The sequence below is a fragment of the Lepus europaeus genome, chromosome 4 (assembly GCF_033115175.1).
Source record: "Lepus europaeus isolate LE1 chromosome 4, mLepTim1.pri, whole genome shotgun sequence".
Classification (NCBI taxonomy): Eukaryota; Metazoa; Chordata; class Mammalia; order Lagomorpha; family Leporidae; genus Lepus; species Lepus europaeus.
In genome coordinates, this window is record NC_084830.1 from 22,783,800 (window position 1) to 22,796,897 (window position 13,098).

The 13,098-nt window shown below is 41.8% G+C and overlaps 1 protein-coding gene across 1 annotated transcript in view; it reads right to left on the reverse strand.

Annotated features, from left to right (window-relative positions):
- DEPTOR (DEP domain containing MTOR interacting protein) overlaps positions 1-13,098 on the reverse strand; it is a 163,427-nt gene that overhangs the window by 103,500 nt on the left and 46,829 nt on the right. Inside the window, exons 2-3 of the mRNA XM_062188056.1 lie at positions 8,243-8,421; positions 7,131-7,254 (exon numbers count right to left, since the gene is read on the reverse strand). Of these exons, the coding sequence (XP_062044040.1) occupies positions 7,131-7,254; positions 8,243-8,421 (303 nt within the window). The remainder of the gene's footprint in view (positions 1-7,130; positions 7,255-8,242; positions 8,422-13,098) is intronic.

The window sequence follows — 13,098 nt, forward strand, 5'->3', positions numbered from 1 at the left end:
TAGAAGATACATGTAAACTCCAACAGGCCAGACAAGGTAACTGGCTATTGTGGCTTGTCCTTAAAAGCAAGGTCTCTGTGGCTCTTTCACAGTACAAGCTCAGCAGCTCACAGCAATATCAACACCTAGAGTCCTTTGTTCAGTCAACAAATATTTCCTGTGCTAGCTACTGGGAGAGAACAAAAGAAAGATTGCAGGGCAAGTGGTAAAGAAACCTCTGATAAGATAAAACACACAGAAAGGCTTTTCTCCTTTCGATATCATTTGTCCCTTTTATTTCTCTTCTGTCCTATGGAAGAAAGAATAAAGGAAGGAGGAATGCTAATGGCATAGGGATGGTTACACCAATTCTTCAATCATACCTAAATTCCTAAGTAGGATAAACAGACTCTTAGTAGCTAGAGAGAGAAACTGCTGCTGCTGCTGCTGCTGAGAAAATCAGGTCTCCTTGGACGAAAATGAACTAGACGAAGAAGGGATTTATCCTCACATTAACAGAGGTCCAATTAGAATTGAAAAATCTCCACCATGTAAGTCTGAAGATGGACTCAAGGTTAGGTTAGTTTTTTGTTTTTTGTTTTTTTTTTCCCCCCTTGAGAGAGAACTAGAGAACTCCCATCTGCTGATTTATTCCCCCAGTGTCCACGACAGCTGAGACTGGGCCAGGCTGAAGCCAGGAGGAGAAAGACGCTCATTCTAAGTCTCCAACTCAACTAAACTACCTGAGCCATTACCTGCTGCCTCCCAGGATGTGCAATAGCAGGAGGCTGGAATCAGGAGCAGAGATAGGACTTGAACCAGACACTCTGATATGCAAGCACTCCCATCTGTGACTTAACCAAATGCCCACCCTGAGATTAATTGCATCTCAAACTCCTGCTGATAGAGCTAGATAGATAGATGGTTATAAATTCTACTCACCAGTAAATGGAGGACTTGGTAATCCTCTTTGACCTTTTTCCTTAAAAGATCTATCTTTCTAATTACAGATAATCAAGTTTTGCAGTTGAGAACACACACTCAAAATACCTTCTACCACCTTAAGGCAATGTGCAGAGATTCCGTGTTCTTTAACGTTATGGGGGTTTGTCTTGCTTCCAAAGGTTTCCTTTGAAAACAAAAAAGTGTATTATTTGGGAGAAAGTGACTCATGTTCCTATGTTGGGGGTCATGTGTTAGGAAGAGGCACAGAATAGAGAGAAGGCAGTATACGAATTTACAGCCAGAATGAATTTATTCAGAGAAAATAAATTCGTAGAGGTGGGTGACCAACTGCCCATGTGCACATTGATGGAACACGTGGCAGAAGGCCCGGATTCCCAGGGGCCGGGTCTGTTTATTTTTTAGGAGGGTTAGGGATGGGGGTTGGGGTAGGGAGCAGCAGAGTGGAATTCCTGGAACTGGCCTTTCAGGTGGTTGTAAGGGGTGAGGTATGAGGCAATAGGGTGTGAGACCCAATTGAGTTTCAAGGGCAAGGAACACATTCCAAAGTTTCTCTCTTTTGGGCAATGAGTGAGAATGGCTGAGGCTTATGTCCTTGTTCCATCATCATGGGTATCTGTGCTCATTTAAAATTAAGTGAGAAGCTATAAGTTTCCCCCACACACACACCATGCTCTGCTCTGCCTTATTCTTTGCAACCTCAATCAATTAGCCACAGTGAAAGCTGAAGAGAGGCTACTAGTGAAAGTATACTGTGAGAAAGTGCTTACATGAATTGTTCAGGCCCACAGATCAGAGACTCAATCCACAGGTATACCCTCTTGCTCATACACTTCCTCTGCCCAAGCCGCAGCAGATGAACTTACACTCTGAGGACAACACAGTCAGGATCTCCACTCACTCAAAGGGCAAATAGAGGTACAGCAAGGTGCAGCCACTTGCCCCATTGCCTGGAGCCAGGATTCACACCCAGGTAACTTGTCTCCTGGGTTCTTAACCACTATACTTGGCTGTGTCTTAAACTACTATGATAAAGCAAGAAGAGTAGGTGTCATATATTGTTGTTGTTGTTGTTGTTGTTGACTTTAATAGAAAGAGCTAACATTTTTTGGCCTCTCATCTATGCGCAACTCGGAACTCAGTACTGCACAAATTTCATTTCATCCTCCCTACAGTCATTCTGAGTGAGTTCATGCAGATCAGAGATGTTAAGCAGCCTGTTCAATGACACAGAGCAAGCAGGTACTGACCTGGGATTGGAGACCAGGGCTTTGCCACTCCAAAGCCCACATTCATTGTCACTCACTAAGCACGAGGAGTCATGGGCTCACTACCTCTGTTAATGTTCTTCAGACTAGGACAACCAGAAGGGGCCAGCCTCTGGACTCTTCATGAGCATTTGTGCCATTGCCTCTGAAATAAGAAGTGACACAGAGACTACCAGCCAGCAGAGTCACTGAAATTTTAGTTTTGAGACACTGCAGATAGAAAAAACAGCACTATGAGTTCGAAAGCCAACGTACCCCCAAATCAGCACAGTGCAGCAAAACCTCAGCCAGAAATCGCCGAGTTTCACTAAGTCCTATTAATAACACAAAACTAACAAGCAAGAGAAGAAGCAAAAGGAAATACTGACAATACAGCCAGCCCCCCGGAGCTGCAGGAAGTGGTGGAGTGGTGGGGACTTCGGGGCCTCCACACCTGTCACCCTAGGCCCAGGTCTGCCTCTGTTCCTGTCAATCTATGCCATCATCATGCATAAATTACTTAACTGATTTGGATTCCAGAGGCTCCCTTTAAACACAAGAAGATAAGGGAAGCCTCCACAGATTTTGTAAGGAAGTTCAGATAAAATAACCTAAGTGTTTTAAAAAGGAGCTACATTTAAAAATAAAAGGTGCTGATTTACCATGTATATTTTACTACTGAGGAGGAATGAACTCTCAGTTTTCAATGCCTACTTTCAGAGACCTTGGTATGCTTTCAAAAACTTTCCCAGAAAACGCTACACCCTGACAACTTACAAATCCCCTGTTACATCCTGAGGCAAGCTACATTTTGAAATAAGTGCTGATTTCATTCATCCAATTTGCATTAAAGGAAAGGATTTATCAATAGTTTAGCATCAACAAATGTGGGGTTTGGGTGCTGGGTTCAAATTCCACCTGCTATTTATCAGCAATAAGACTGGGAGCTACAGGGAGCAATGGAGTCACCAGGGAGTAGTCCCTGTTATCTCAAAGCCTGCAGGATATGGGTTTGGTTTCTTTTTCTCTATAGAGAAACAGACCCCCTGCCTGTACCAGGCTCATATGTCCGCATTATACTCTCATTTTAATACATTAGCCATGGTAAATGACACACCTACCAGTTGCCAGGACAAGAAACAACAGACCATAGAAGAAGTGAAAAAGAGTGGTAGCTAGATTCCCTCGTTAAGGGGTGGGGAGGACCTCCACCTGCTTCTCAGAAAATCCATGAATATTCCTACCCTTGATTAGAACGTACATCCCTTTTGATTAAACAACCCATAGCCATAGCTTGGTAAACTCAGTTCAAAGACAGGGCACTCCCCTCTCAGTGAGCCTGCACCTTGACTGCAGAATGGGTAATTCAACTTTCTCAATAAAACCACTGCTTGCTATTGGCTGTTCCCTGATTTGCTCATCAATTCTTTCTTGCAAAAAAGAACCTAGTTACCAGGCAGCTCACTGTCTAGCACCAATATGATCACTTTGGGTAAAAGATTTAACGTCTCTGCCACATTTTCCTCATCTATAAAATTAGGTCAATAACAACATCTTACTGAGAGTTGTCACAATGATTAGAAAAAGGGAGTTAGCCAGGACCTGCTTACAAGGAACATGTATTTTTCAAGACCTTCATCACAAATGTTATAGATATTCTAAACAAGGCTTTCTAATGAAGAGAATGGAGGAAAAAACTTCAATAGTAAAATAAGTAAAATACTTGAAAAGATGAACTATCAAGAGAACCCACTATTTACTTTTAATGTTTTAAAAATAAAGTATCTAAAACTAACAAAATAATAGTGCGTGGTGAAGTTTATGGAAAAAATGGCTTAGAAAAACAATGAAATTGAATAAAAAATAATTAAGTGCATAAATATAAGTGATCAAATAGATAAGTGGAACAGTCAATTCCAAAGATCCCTAACTTACTCCATGCATACTGCAGCTATGAAAAGTAAGGGCTGGCATTTGCTAAGTGGCAGTTAGGTCATCCAAGGTTAAGTCCTTCTTAGATTACTTTTTTCCTAGTGCTAATTTTACAAGCAGTTTTAAGAAATAAATTTACAAGGAAACGAACGCCAACGACTAGAGAAAGCACAGCAATATTGATTGCCTCAACAAAAAGCTTATTCATAGTTTTCACCAAATATTTACTACATACAATTGGCCAACCATATGTTGACCAGGCCATAAGAGATATAAAGCAAGACAGTAGGCCAGACCCTACCCTTATGCTTCTTAATTGAACGCAGTGAACAGCCAAAGAGGAAATTTTAGCACAGCTCTTTGAGGGTGAAGCATGCAGGTTTGGCACCTGACTCAGTCCTGAAGGAGTGTAGGAGGACTCCAGAAAAGGTCATGTTTAATGCGAAGCCAAGAGCACAGAAAGATCCAGGAGAAGGGGTGGCAGGGGCATGAAGGGTTTCCTAGGGAAAGAAATGAACATTTGCAAAAACTGCCACACCTCTACCACCTCTACTTCCTTCTCTCCAATGGCTTCCTGGTTCAGTTCAAATATAATCTATTTTTAAATATTTATTTCTTTATTTGAGAGGCACAGAGAAAGAGTTCCTATCTACTGGTTCACTGCCCAAATGCCCATAACGGCAATGGTTAAAGCTGGGTCAGGCTAAAGCTGGGAGCTGGGAACTCCTCCAGGTCTCCCACGTGGGAAGCAGGAACTCAATAACTTGAGCCAACACCTGCTGCCTCCCATAGTACACATGGATAGAAATCTGGAACTGGGAGTGGGGCCAAGACTTGAACCCACCAGTATGGGATGCGTGCATCCCAACTGGCTGCTTAACCACTAGGCCAACTGTGCACCCTAAATCATCAATTCTTGCCATAAGGAACCTATATGAACCAGCCCCTACCTATTGACTCTGACTCTCGTCTTTACTTCCTGCCCTCCTTAAATATAGCAGTCAGGTTCCTGCCAAAACAATCTTTGCTCTTGCTGTTCCCAATGCCAACAGTGTTCTTCCACCAGATATCTGAAAGGCTCAATTGATTCAAATGTCCTCTCTTCAGCAACGTCTTCCCTGACACCCCTATCTAAAATACCTTGCCACTCCCAGTAAGTCTATTTTTCTTTCCAGCACCAATAAGCACATGCCTCATATACCACATTGCACCTGCATGTACTTTGCCCTTTAAAGTCTGCCTGTCCAATTGGAACACAAGCTACACGAAAGCAAGGGCTTGTCTGTCTTTGGTTCATAACACATCTCCAGTGCCCATAACAGCAAGCGGCATGTGGTAAGGGCTTAATATACATTCATTGGCTAGTTAATGAATTAATAAAAGAGGGTGCTTTGACAGTCCAGAGACACACACTTCAGTGCAAAAGGCATTTAGGATAGAAGACAAGCAAGACAGGATGAAGTTGGCATAAGTCTGTTTCCTAAAAGGTGAAAAAAACTCACTTTTTGTTTATTATCCTGACATCATACCATACCATCAGCAATAACCAGTTCTCTCCCAGACATTCTCAATTGCTGCTCACCCCTGCTCCACAGTTGGTTACCCAAATTCCAAGGAATAAGCTGTGGCCAATCAAGAGCATTAAAAATAATAATAATAATAAAAATAACAAAAAAGTGTTCCCTCCCACAGAAATAACATGAATATCTTGGCAACTTACAATCTTCAAGCTTGAAGGAACCATCAAGAGAATCTAAATATCTAACACTTTCTAGAGTTTTACAAAAGGGACAAGAAAGTAAAAGGAAATGGTGGCAAAAGAGATACACTTTAAGTATACAAATGGAGATTTGCTAGATTCTTCCATTCCAACACATGGAAGTTAGGGAGATGAGGAATTTTCGATTCTTCAGTATGGAAGACAAGTGATTGGAGAACTACTACACAGGGGGACATTTAGAGATGAGACAAAACCAGCTCCAGAAACTATGGCAGACAGTGCATGAAACAAGGAAGGTCAGAATGGAGGGAGATCATGACTGTTGTCATGGAATGGCTGCCATTTCTGGGGTCTTACTACCAACCAGATACCCAGAGCTAAACTCTTCAGCACTTGATAAAATTTGTTCTTTTAACTCCCATCACAGCACCAGGAAGCAGGTGTCATCACTGGCCCCAGGTCACAAAAGAGGACATTGAGGTTTATAAAAGTCAGGTGACAGGACTAGAACTCAAGCTTTTCTGGCTCTTAACCACCATGCTACTTAATCTGACCACTCGGATCCCACCCAGTCCCACTCCCTGTGACAAATATGTACTTTTTCAACTTCCTAGAGCCTTGTAAGGCACTGTATGTCAAGGAGGAGGTGCAATGCTTCTGCACTCCTTTCTCTATTGGTAAACGTGGGAAGAAAACAGCAAGGTAGGATGGGAAAGAGGCCACAGAAGTGGCAGGTGACTCAGAGACAGATACCTTGGGGAATTTTAGACCCATGGCCAGATACTCCTGGGGTATGGGATATTCATTTCTTCAGAAATGCTGAAAAATTATTCCGCATAAATATCCTGCTACTGCAGTTCTCTCTCTACTCACCTTCAACTTGCAGCTGAACGTCCCCTGTACTTGACCCTGCTTTTCTAACCACCTACCAGACTGACCTCCAAGTTACACAACAACAGTGTTTAAAAGAGGGAAAGGCCATCTGCACCACTCGCTGACAAATATCAAGCTCCAGCCTTTTGTTCTCACTTCTGGAGTTTGGTTAAATCAACTTACACAAAGAAAATATGATTTCAATAAGTCCCTGATTAAGAACCTTATGAAATCTACTTAATTTTCAGCAAAGAGAAACGCAAATGGGTGATAGAGTTTTCTCATATGAAAAGGCACAGTTATGTAACCAGCCCACATGGAAGAGCCAGGCTGAAGTCAACATGAAGAAAGACTGACATAGCTCTGCTTCTCTCTACAAGTCAAGATCACAGCAGAGGGTTTTCCATGGGACATACTTCTCATAGAGCCTCTGTCCTCTCATGAAGGCCTTCACCTCGTTGTCCAGTGGGAAGGTACCATCATCCTTTCTAAAGCGGTAGAAGAGTTTGACATCCTTGAATTCTTTATGCTCATCACACACTGAAACACAATAGACACAGAGGTAAATGAGAAAAATAAACTCATTTAATTAGTCAAGTGGCGTAAAATCCCAATTAAGAATTATTTCACCACCTAATTACTTAGGTTCATAAATGCCTATTATATGAAGTAATGCTCATATTTAGCACTGTGCTTGATATTATTAGCCATCATCATTACCATCATCACTATCATCGTCATTGTTATTATCTACCAAGAAGGTCACAAAATTAAATTCCCCATGCATTCCAGAAACACTTCTGGAGCATGATACTGGACAGGTACCAGTCTCAAGGAATGCGAAATCTGGTGACAGAAAGAGAAACGTGAACACCATATGCTCGGGTGCTGAACAGAAACCCTGGAGCTCAGCTTCGGGAAAAAGATGCTTCTCTGGAGAGCTTGCAGATAAGTGGAGATCTAAAGAATGACTAGATAATGGACAAAACTGAGGACAAAGGATATTCCAGACCAAGAGAATAACAACATGTGCAACAGTCTAGGCCAAGAAGAGAGACTTTTAAGGAGACAAATTCATGAATGTTACTGAACCACCGAAAACAAAAGCAAAAGCTGGAAAGAACTTAATGTCCATCAATGGGAGAGCAGGTAAATATATGAAGGCATCACTGACCATGGCAAATGACACAAGACAGCAGCAAAACTGAACACAAGAGATATGGTATTGATATGGATCAATCTCACAAACTGTGTTTACTATGTTGCAAAAGAACAAATAGTTCTATAGTGACTTAAAACAATGTGATATGTTGCTTAGAGATACATACACAGAAGCAAAAGTATTAAGAAGTACCTGGAAATAACCCCAAATGCCTCCTGGAGGGAGGAAGGAAGGGAATACAGTTGGGGAGAGGTATCCAGAGACAATATAAAGTAAAATGTTTTATTTCCTAAACGGGTAGGTTCATGAAAATATGTAGTTCTCCCTATGTACTCAAGTCACCTTGACGGTCACCACCACACTCACCATGATGAATAATGCCACGGTCTGCCAATTTCTGCATGAGCTTAATTGCTGTCTCCCTGTCGGAGGCTTCTTTGTGCTCAATCAGCCAGTCAATCAGTTCTTTCGCGACAAAACAGTTTGGGTAGGTCTTGAGATGATGTCGTCTATCTTTAATAACCTTTTCTTCATGCAGCCTTAGTCTGGAAAGAGAAATTAATAATCACTTTAGGAATTTTGATGACAACACAAATTATTAATGCAATTCCAGAGAGTGGTAATGAAACAGAAGCTCTAAACACACTGGAGTGCCATTAAAATATCTTCATGCCAGCTGGTAATTTCTATGCTGTCACAACTCTGAGGCTACAGAAAGTGATTCCACCCTCAGGATATAGGGAAATGTCAGAAGGAAAACAACCATGGTCAACCTAGGACTCTCCAGCCACGCAAAGGCGTGAGAAAGACCCTCCCACTCCTCCTTCATTTCTCTCTCTCTCTCCCACCACCGGGATTCTTGCTTCAATCAACAAACAAAAAATTTTACAAACAAAATCTTGACAAACTTGCTGGCAGAAGATACTCGCCCTCCATCACAGATTCCTCATTGTCCACCATATGTGGACAAATGTGGCATAGGGCCTGACATGTGACGCACATGCAGCCACTCATTCACACAGCAAACATTGATGTGCTCCTACTACCTGCCTGTTAGGTACTTCTAAGCCCCAGAGACATACACAGATGAAGATCCCTGCCTTTTTGGGAATTGTTCTCTAGGGAGAATAACAGCGAATCTTTTCATGAGGTTTGCTGGATTCCAAGCACTGTAACAATGACTTCACAATGATTAACTTATAATGCTCAGAACACCCTTTCCTGAAGTTATTATCACTACCCTCATTTTTTTTTAACAGCAGAGAGAACTGAGGCCCAGAGAGATTAGGAGACTTGCCTAAGAGCACACAGCTTACAAGTGGCGAAAATGAGATGTGAACCTTGTTGGCCTCCCTTTCAGAATCCATCAGGCCACCTCTAGCCGGGCAGGATGGGATGCAAAGCCTGGAGGAGATGGATGACAGCTGCTGGACAAACATGTGACTTCTTTACAGGCTGATAGATTAGTATGGGAAAGATCGTCCCACAGCCTTTCCCTACTCCCCCAAGAACAAAGTACTTTATAAACAAACTTGCCCCCCTTTTTTTAAAAAAAAAAAAAGGTTTCTTACATTTGCCTTCCTTTTTTTAAAGATTTATTTATTTATTTGAAAGGCAGAGTGTCGGAAAGAGAGAGGGAGAGAAAGGGAGAGATCTTCCATCTGCTGGCTCACTCCCCCAAGAGTTGGGACTAGGCCAGGCTGCAGCCAGGAGCCAGGAATTCTATGCAGGTCTTCCCCAAGGATGTAAGGGTGTAAGCAGCTGGGCCATCTTCTACTGCCTTCCCAGTATGCATTAGGAGATGAAAGCAGAGCACCCAGGACTTGAACTGGCTGATAATGGGATGCCAGTGTCTTAGCACTGTCTCCTTATTTATTTTATTTATTTCATTGGCCTACCTTTCTTCTATCCTCTATGCATTTCCTTTTTTATTTCTCTGAAGGATTGGAATTGGGTGAACCATGAGACCAGATTTCTTCCTACTTCACCCACCTGAGTTCTATGCTCCTTCCCTCGTACTCTCAACATTGGATTCATCAGACAACCAAGTGCATGATCTGAGCAACTGATTGAATGTCTCTTTTCTCTTCTGTAAAATGGAGATGATTATGAGATTTGGGAGAGTTCCCCATCCTTAGCAATGTTGAGATTTAGGGGCATGATATATGTTAATTACCAGTAACTTGGCATAGGGCCTGACAGGTGATGCACTATCCTCTGTTTCATTATTGCTTGGTTTTGAAAACATGAACTCAATGGCATTTAATGAGTCTGGGATACCCCAGCAGTTGTCATTAGAATAGGGCACATCCTGGGCCCATCCAAGCTTGGAGACTTCGATGTTTTTCTTTGATAGACTCACTGTTTAGGGGGTGAATTGTATTCCCTCAAAGTTAGGATGTAGCTCAGAATATGACTGTATTTAGAGACAGAATCTTTAAAGAAGTGATTAAAGTGAGGTGGGCAGGTGTTTGGCACAGCCACTTGGACACCCACATCTCATATCAGGGTTTGAGTCCTGGTTCTACTTCCGGTTGCAGTTTCTTGCCAATGCAGACCCTGGGAGGAGCCACCAGATGATGGCTAATGTATTTGGGTCCCTGTCACCCATGTGGGAGGCCCAGAGGAGTTTTAACTAATTTTTAAAAATGAGCCAATTAGAGTAGGCCTTATCTACTATGACTAGTGTCTTTAAAAGAAAAGGTGACAAAGACACAGCCATGTGAAGACACAGGGAGAAGACAACCATCGAAGCCAAGGAGGAGACTTTAAAAGGAATCACTGCTACTGACGCCTTGATCATGGACTTCAAGCTTCAGAATTGTGAGAACATCTACTTCCGTGGTCTAAGCCACCCAGGCTGTGATTCTCTGTTGTGGCAGCACCAGCAAACTAATGGAACCAGTAGTGGCTGAAGACTGGAGAGTCCTGGAGTTGTCTGGGATGAAGCTCTCAGCTGGGCATCAGCAAACGAGATGGAATGGAGGAGGGAACGAACGGAGAGTCCTAACAGCCATGAACTGCATAGCAAGAAGAGTTGTTTTAAGTGATTTCCCACTATATATGCTCAGTACTGTACTAAATATTTTTATACATGTTGACTTAATTGCATCTAAAAGCCACTTAACTTCTCTGGGGATCATTTCCTCATTTAAGTAAAACAGGTTTTAAGTGATGAAGTGGTGACACAATTGCTCTTTATGATTTGCATCTAATTTTTCTGCCTAACTTATATCTACTCTCCTTTTCTCTAACAGCACATTAACTTTTCTCTGGGAACACAAGTTCACCATCATACCATGATGTCCAGATGTTTCTGCCTTGACCCTTGCACACATACAGAAGGACCCAGTCAAAGCACAGTATCCTGGGACTCTGTGTTTGATTCATGAATACATATGTGATACAGGCTAGGACAGTGAGGCTCAACTCTAAGGCTTTTCCTCAGAGTTCTAGAGAAGGAAGCCCTAAGGGCTTAATGTAGGTCCCTTTTTTTTTTTTTTTTTTTTTTTTTTTTTGGTTAAAGATCTACTTATTTATTTGAAAGTCAGAGTTACACAGAGAGAGCAGAGGCAGAGAGAGAGAGAGAGAGAGGAGAGGCAGAGAGAGAGATCTTCCATCCACTGGTTCACTCCCCAGTTGGCGGCAACGGCCGGAGCTGTGCCGATCCAAAGCCAGGAGCCAGGAGCTTCTTCTGGGTCTCCCATGTAGGTACAGGGGCCCAAGGACTTGGGCCATTTTCTACTGCTTTCCCAGCCCATAGCAGAGAGCTGGATTGGAAGTGGAGCAGCCGGGTCTCGAACCAGCGCCCATATGGGATGCCTGCACTTCACGCCAGGGTGTTAACCCGCTGTGCCACAGCGCCAGCCCTGTCCCTTTTTTTCTTAGCATAAAATATTAATACTATAATAATAACTTTCATGTTTAATAAAATATTTCCCCCATAGTATTGCCAGATAAAATGCAGCGTGTACAGTGAAAACTGAATTGCAGATTGAGTGAATAATTTTTTTTTTTTTAGATAAGTAGGTCCTGTGTAGATTCTGGGAGTTACCATGCTTTGAAATATATAACTTGAGCTAACTAATGGCCATCATGAATACTCCCATCACATTTGAATTTCAATTACACTAGTCAATATGAGCACATTCCCTAATGTCTAAGTAAAGTTAATCAAGTGTCTATTACTAATCAAAATCATCCCAATGAAATCCATCAGTCAAATAATTTGATAGCTCCATGGCAATGAAAGTTGGCACAGTGGTGCCTTCTGACACCACATAAGCTGCCTGCCCTGCACTCGGTGGTCCCAGAACCTCCTAGAGTGGAACATCAGCTTTTTCAATCTCCTATCTCTTCCATCTATGCTACCATTATTGGCATTTGTTGTCCTTGTTCCTGACCTCAACCAATTCCCTTAATGTGCTGCTTCCATTCTGCCTTGGCCTTCTAAGTTGCTATAAAAAAATACTAATTAAAAGATTTTGAGCAAAAGCCTGATGTGAACATTTATAAATAAAGAAAGTGAACATTTTGTGCATGGAATTTATGATATCTACTTCGGTCAAAGTCTATCTTGTGTGTTTTTATTACTGATCCTTGGCTGAGTGCCAAGTCACTGAAGATAAATATATCAATGGTGCTTAACTACTATACAATGTGCCATCATCTGTAAATAATAGCTAAAACCTAGAAGTTAAGACATTTTATAGGGCTGGGTAAGAAAAGGACATAACAATGAATCTACTAGTAACGGAAGTAAAGATGGTAGTGATATGAGGAAGAAGCCCAGAAGACATTTTTATAAGATGATGGTGATGGAGCAGACTTGCCAAATTTAATGGAGAAAAGAGACAACAACAAAAAGCAAGAAACTCAGTTAAATTTGAATTTCAAAGAAATAACAAACAGTTTTTTAGTATAAGTATGCCCCAATTCTTGCACAGGATCTACTTAACTAAAAAAATTATTCACTCAATCTGCAACTCAGTTTTTATTCTGCACCCTGCATTTTATCTGGCAACCCTATGGGAGATATGTTTTATTAAACATGAAAGTTAGTATTTTAGTATTAATATTTTATGCTAAGGAAAAAAGAGACTGACATTGATAGCAGAGGAGACCAAGTCCTTAGGGCTTCCTCCTCTAAGGGAAGCTTGCGTGCAATTTTTAAAAGAGTTTCTGAATCATCATGCTTATCTGTCTCTACCAGAAGATACTTT